We start from the raw sequence: 7,600 nt of genomic DNA, 5'->3' as shown, positions 1-7,600 counted from the left end.
GGTGGCATAAATTACTGTTCGGGAGAGGAAGAAGTCGGCATATTGACCATTATGCAGTAATTTTGCCTTGTCGTAATGAATAAATGCATTTTTAATATTTCATATTCCATTCAGCACAAGACTATTATTTGTCGTGACCATTCCATTTATTTAGCAATTGGGGAAAAATACTTAGATAAAAAGAATGTCCTGTAAAAATATTGGAGTACAGAGATTGAAACAATCATGACATTTTGCTGCTCTCTCGTATTTTCCTTGTTCTAACCCAAAACGGGCTGAATTCTAAATCAGTTGAAATCGTGACCCTGCCGACGTCATCATTCAGCTGTGGACGCTAGAGCACTATAATGACAGGCGGGTTTAAACGGCAGATTAAAAGACTAATTTCTCGTCACCTCCGCTTTGCCAAATTGTTGTATATAGTCGAGTCGTCTCAAAATATGATTCTAATTCACATAATAATGCTATTTTTTTGGTCACAGGCACTTTAAAGGACTGTAAAGTTTCGCAAAAGAATTAAAAGCAAGCCACATCTTAACCAGTGATAAGCTAATTCCCAACAAAAGCTGAGCACGTTGTAGCGCATATTAAGTCAATGACATGTGCGCACAACAGTAGCACTTATTTTTGAACATTTCAGGGGAAGCCGAGCTTCCCTTCTAGACTTAGAGCATTCAGCACTGATTACAGGTTACCAGCAGTGTTGTTTTTCGTCAACGATGATGATAACAAAAATATTTGGTCAACGAACAATTTTTTTCATGACGATGATGTCATGACAATGCGCTGAAAACGTGTCTTGGGAGACAAAAATATAACGAGATGGGTGCCAGTTGTTGTCTGACGACACGAGAACGAGATGAAAATTCGCCATAGTTTCTGTCATAAATTTACAATGTGTGATATTTTCATATTTTATGTGTAGTTAGCACGCATTTAGCAGTGTTTGGTCGTGTCACTCATGTGACGTGCTGTGCCCCGCCACCTCCCATCCTACCCCTCAACACACACTCTTACTCACCAAGCCTGTTCCCATTCCAGGCCGCTTTTGTGAAACAAGTGTCAGGTGCTGCTTGCTAAGTTTTGCTTTCTTATCTTGGCTAGATATGCCATGTTGCTTAATGTTGAGCTTTTCACGTTAGCATTAGCATTTAGCGCGGCGATTCGGTGTCTTCTTAAACGCTTGGAAAACATTTTACATACAGTTCGTGGGGTCCAGGTGAGTTTAATAATTGCAAATAACGTGCTGTTTTCCTGCTGAACAGTGTTGTTTTCGTCAACGATGATGATACCGAAAATATTTCGTCAATGAACAATTTTTTCATAACGATGACGTGACGATGATGAGCTAAAGACAGTCTTGGGAGACTAAAACATAACAAGACGGATACCAGTTTTCGTCTTACTAGACGAGAACGAGATGAAAACTGGCCATAGTTCACAATGTGTGACATTTTCTTATGGTATGTGTAGTAGGCTCGCATCAAAGCAGTGTTTGTTTTGGTTTGTCATGTCACTCATGTGACGTGCTGTGCTCCCCCACCCTACACAGACGCTTACTCACTGGCCGGTAACTAAGCGTGTGTCCAATCCAGGATCCAGACTTTAGTGAAACACATGTCAGATGCTGCTTGGTAAGTTTTGTTTTCTTGTCTTGGTTATATATGCCATGTTGCTTTAGCCTTTAAAGGTCTGTGCTGAGAGATCACCACACACTGAATGTAACTTGTAGCGTTAGCATTAGCATTAGCATTTAGCGCGCTGATTCAGTGTCTTCCTAAACTCTTGGAAAACATTTTACATACAGTTGATGGCGTCCAGGTGAGTTTAATTAATTGCAAATAATGTGCTGTTGTCCTGCTGAGCAGAGTTTAATTAATTGCAAATAATGTGCTGTTGTCCTGCTGAGTAGTGTTGCCTTAGTCAACGATGACAATAGCGAAAATATTTCGTCAATGAACAATTTTTTTCATGACGATGGTGAGCTAAAATAAGGTGATACTACTTTCACGTAGTATCCTCATTGTCCGGGCGGGCTTTATAAATTCATAAAAATGTCCGGTTTTTATGATTTTTCACGGGACCAATTTGAAGAGAATCCCTCCGGCCGCTGGGTGGCAGCGCCTGCTTGCGATGACATGGCTCCTTGTAGTAGGGAGGGAAGAAGTTGTTCTTGTTTTTGTTGGCAGTTTACCCCTATCGTTAGGCATTACCCCCATCTACTGGGTTGATGATTTGGCCACAACGCCTGCCCAATTGTTAGTTTTTTTACGATAAATACGTATATAATGGCAACTCTTGACTTCTGTCGGAGCTTTGACTGTAAAATCCCGTTTGGTGTCGCATCGTTGCGCTGCCGATAATTGTAAACTTTTGTAGCAAAGTTTGATTTTTGCCTGAGCTAGCCATCAGTAAGCTAAACCACGCTAGGCATTATGGGAAACGTAGTTTTGAACTGCTACGTTTGGAAACATGCTGGTTGAATAGTTTGTCAGTTTATTTCGGTTATTGTTTGTGTGCAATCTAGAACATTGAATGAGAATATGAATTGAATGGGAATAACAATTTGTTAATGTTGTTAAATTGTCGTGATAGTAATTTTTTTTTGTCATTATGTTTTTTTTTTTTTTTTAAACTGCATTTTTCGATCCAGAGTCAGGGGGCACTCTTTAAATATATTAAAGTGATATAGGCATCTTTGAGTGAACTTCGAGTAAAATTCAATTATCTTGAGGCCGGGCTGAGTGTCCTCTTTTTTGGAAATCAAAATATGGTCACCCTAAGCTAAAAACAGTCTTGGGAGACTAAAGCATTACGAGACGGATGCCAGTTTTCGTCTGACGAACGGACGAGAACGAGATGAAAATTGGCCATAGTTCACAATATGTGACATTTTCTTATGGTATGTGTAGTTAGCACACATCAGAACTGTGTTTGGTCATTTCAGTCATGTGACGAGCCCCCCACCATACACACACGCTTACTCACTGGCCGGTAACTAAGCGTGTGTCCTCTCCAGGCTCCAGACTTTTGTGAGACACATGTCAGGTGCTGCTAGGTAAGTTTTATTTTCTTATCTAAAAGGACTAACAACTTACCTTTTCCAAAAAGCATACCCTGGCTAATTTTATCTATCATATTCTATCGAATTTCTATCTGATTTTATCTGGGTTTCTGGTTTTGCTTTTACTCTTTTATTCTTAGTCTTTTTATTTTTATTTTTTTTACATGGTAATGTGCACTTTGAGATTTGTTTTTCAAATGTAAAGTGCGTTATAAATAAAATGTATTATTATTATTATCTTGGCTGGATATGCCATGTTGCTTTAGTCTATAAAGGTCTGTGCTGAGAACCATCACACACTAAATGTAACTTGTAGCATTAGCTTAGCATTAGCATTTAACGTGGAGAGTGCTGTCTTAAGCTCTTGGAAAACTTTTTACATACAGTTCGTGGCATCCAGGTGAGTTACATTGATTGTAAATAATGTACGGTTTTCCTGCTGAGTGTGTATTATCCTCACAAAGATGATGGTGTCCTTATAGACTCGTTATGTGCTTGTCTGTCAATGTTCATTCAATTATTTTGGGGAACATTTTATTCATTTATTCATTCACGGACTAAAACTTTTGAAGTTCATAAGCAAAAATATTTTGAGTAATTTTCCACTAAAACTAGACAAAATTTGTCTGAGTTTTCATTGACTAAAACTAGACGAAGACCAGTGTTGTCACAGATTACTTGAAAAAGTAATTTAATTACTGATTACTGATTAGGCCTCAAAAAAGTAATCTAGTTACTTTACTGATTACTTCATTGTCAAAGTAACAAAGTTACTTTACAAGTAATCTGTCAGTTACTTTTTACCCATTTTTCTCCCTTTGCCGCCTCAACATAAGAATGACAAACGGAAAAATGTCATCACATGTAATTGACTTTCCGATGATTGAATTTAAAGGGGAATATCAGAATTTCGCGCTAGCTTACCCACTCCAGAGCCCTGAAACTAACAAATATCTGACAACCTGCTTGGAATTTGTTGAAATCAACTCCACCGACCAATTAAACACCGCTAACTCTAAGATTAAGCCTAATGTCAAAACTTCTGAATTTCAGTTTATGGGTAAAACAATGCAAACTGACTGCACAAAATTGCAAAGGTGGTGGGCGCGGATGCGTGTCCACAACCCAGTAGTAGTCCTCTCAACACACACGCGGTCAATTTGGCCACAAAACGTGGCGGCAACTAAGCACTTTACACTCAATCGGACTTACAACACATCCCACAGATGCTAAACGAACACATCACCTCATGGCATAAATGTGCAACACGCATATGATGTTAACAAAGCTTGCCAACTTGGAGCGATGACTGCCCGTTGTTGCTACAGCAAAGCTACGACGCGGCCGTGCATGTAGGAAGTTCAACCTTTTGCTGATACCCTCCAGAATGAAGGAAAAATACTCACCTTCATTCATGGATATCCACAGATCAACATTCCCTCGCAACGTGTCAACACTCGGCTCCAATGTCCACCCGCCTGGCCCACGCCTTCAGTCCCACAACACATGTGACACGAGACCAAAACAGGAGATAGCCAAGAGGTTGTCATGGAAACACGTACCGGGAACCTTTTATTTTAGCATTTTCTATTCAAAATGCTCTTCGCACATGACTACAATAATCTTCATTTTAAATACGTTATGATGCAATGAAAAAATAGTAACGCAGAGACACTAAGGAAACTAACTTTAATCAGATTACTGGTGTGGAAAAATGAACGCGTTAGATTACTCGTTACTGAAAAAAGTAATCAGATTACAGTAACGCGTTGCTAACTAACACTGACGAAGACGAACACATTTTGAAATGACTAAAATATGACTAAGACGAGTAAGTATTTTCCTCCAAAAGACGAAAATGAAAATGGCTGCCAAAAAGAACACTGGTTACCCATTGTCGCTTGCTTTTGGACTCAATGAAAACAGCTGGAAGAATATCGCATAAAGATAATGAATGCTTTATGAATCATCGCATGAATAAAAAAATACAAATGAATAGACTCTTTACAGCACGAACATGTATACTTAGCAACAGTCATTAGATGAACACAAAATTACATCGAGTACGGATGGATGACTTGTTTTTATGCTACTCTTTAAATCTCCATGTGGGCAACATTCCTCTTATCTTCACAGATTACCAGTCACTTACAAACATTCATTCCAGTGCTCACTTATTTATACTATACGTACATTTGAAAACAACCTATTAAACAATGCTTTTAGTCTCTATTAGTCACAGCAAGAGTTGACAACTGTATAAGCTGCATTTCTTTCTGACGACATGACACTTTTTAATACATTCAAGTTGAAATGAAGGCATTTCCTTCGCTCAATCGCGGCTCACCACAGTGGTCTGCATCTTAGAATCATTCACTTTCAAGATATCTAAAATGCACAAATCATGTAAAGTGTTTATGTCGCGCACAGTGATACAAACATTACATATAAATCTTAGTCTTGAGCTTTGAAGAGTTAATTATCAAAGGAACACCAAAGCAAGAAAGTGTAAATCTTTTCTTCAGCCACTTTTGTACACAGAACCACCTGTACAAAAAGTATAATAATAACGCTGGAATTTAAAGTGTTCTGATTTGTGTGTGTATTAGATTTACTGTATATAATTACTGTAGAATATCACGGTATATCTAGATTTCTTTAAAACGAAAGCAGCCTTTGTTGCACAACTTTAAATTGAACTGTCTGCTTGGCTGCATTGAATGCAACACCATATATAAAGTCTCTCTTGGAAATATCCAATAAAGCGATGGCATTTCAAACAGATACGTACAGACCAATTAGCTTATTGCAGTTCTCTACATTTTCGACTTGAGATTTTGTTCCACCCTCAACAAAAACAAGTCAATCTCTCTTTTGTTGCATGTGCCAGTTTTGTGTTTTCTTTGTTTTTTCCCACTCTGTCGCTCTCAGTCTTAGACACACATGCAAACGTTTTCCCAATAGAGTTTATGGCACTAGTGCAACATCTGGCCACAAACCCAGGCAGGCCACAATCTGACAATCATCCTTAAAAAAAAAAAATTAACCCAGTTTTATGACACGGCTTTTCTCGACGTGCTGTAGCTGAAGCTTGTTCCGCCACTCCTGTGCGAGATCTTGAGGGTCGTCGCGACTGTCAGGTTTGGCGTCATGGTGACAGGAAAGCCCGGGTTGGCCGCGGATGCGAATCCGGCAGTTGTGGCGACGGAAGGGGCAGGTTCATTGGGACATCCGTACTGCAGCAGGATGTCGCTGCACTCCTGGCTGCCCGCCATGCGAGCGAGGGTCAGCGCTGTTTGCCCCTGAGCATCCCTGTACCGAACGTCGCATCCATACTGACGGAAAGGAGAGATAAAACAGAATTTTAAGGAGATATATGGTTCGTTGCACGCCGTATGTTTACCAGACTTTTCAGACTATAAGCCGCTACTTTTTCCCCTTTATTTTGAATACTGCAGCTTATAGTCCAGCGGACTTATTTGTTGATTTATTTGGGTTAATAGGTAACACTTTATTTGTCAGTGGCATCATAACACTGTCATAAGACATGACATAATTATGACATGACACTATCATTGGCATTACTGAACGCTTTTGTCATTAAGTGTCATCCGGCAAATTATGTCACTAACTCCATTTACAGTGGGGCAAATAAGTATTTAGTCACCCACCAATTGTGCAAGTTCTCTTACTTGAAAAGATTAGAGAGGCCTGTAATTGTCAACATGGGTAAACCTCAACCATGAGAGACAAAATGTGGGAAAAAAAAACAGAAAATCACATTGTTTGATTTTTAAAGAATTTTTTTCCAAATAAGAGTGGAAAATAAGTATTTGGTCACCTACAAACAAGCAAGAGGTCGAACTTCTTCTAACCAGGTCTAACAAGGCTCCACTCATCACCTGTATTAATGGCGGCTGTTTTAACTCATTATCGGTATAAAAGACACCTGTCCACAATCTCAGTCAGTCAGACTCCAAACTCCACTATGACCAAAGAGCTGTCAAAGGACACCAGAGACAAAATTGTAGACCTGCACCAGGCTGGGAAGACTGAATCTGCAATAGGTAAAACGCTTGGTGTAAAGAAATCAACTGTGGGAGCAATTATTAGAAAATGGAAGACATACAAGACCACTGACAATCTTCCTCGATCCGGGGCTCCATACAAGATCTCACTCCATGGTGTCAAAATGATAGCAAGAACAGTGAACAAAAATCCCAGAACCACACGGGTGGACTTAGTGAGTGACCTACAGACAGCTGGGACCACAGTGACAAAGGCTACTATCAGTAACACAATGCGCCGCCACGGATTCAAATTCTGCACTGCCAGATGTGTCCCCCTGCTGAAGAAAGTACACGTCCGGGCCCATCTGCAGTTCGCTAGAGAGCATTTGGATGATCCAGAAGAGGACTGGGAGAATGTGTTATGGTCAGACGAAACCAAAATAGAACTTTTTGGTAGAAACACAGGTTCTCGTGTTTGGAGAAGAAAGAATACTGAATTGCATCCTAAGAACACCATACCCACTGT

The 7,600-nt window shown here is 39.7% G+C and overlaps 1 protein-coding gene across 2 annotated transcripts in view; it reads right to left on the bottom strand.

The window, feature by feature from the left end:
- Positions 1-4,736: 4,736 nt before the first annotated feature.
- LOC130922126 (arf-GAP with GTPase, ANK repeat and PH domain-containing protein 2-like) overlaps positions 4,737-7,600 on the bottom strand; it is a 76,160-nt gene continuing 73,296 nt past the window's right edge. For both annotated transcript variants that reach the window (XM_057846673.1, XM_057846674.1), the window contains one exon: positions 4,737-6,399. In XM_057846673.1, the coding sequence (XP_057702656.1) occupies positions 6,118-6,399 (282 nt within the window). In that variant the 3' untranslated portion in view covers positions 4,737-6,117. The remainder of the gene's footprint in view (positions 6,400-7,600) is intronic.

The sequence above is a fragment of the Corythoichthys intestinalis genome, chromosome 9 (assembly GCF_030265065.1).
Source record: "Corythoichthys intestinalis isolate RoL2023-P3 chromosome 9, ASM3026506v1, whole genome shotgun sequence".
In the NCBI taxonomy this organism is placed as follows: domain Eukaryota; kingdom Metazoa; phylum Chordata; class Actinopteri; order Syngnathiformes; family Syngnathidae; genus Corythoichthys; species Corythoichthys intestinalis.
Note: the sequence above shows the minus strand (reverse complement) of the source record. Positions and strands in the feature narration are given on the sequence as shown.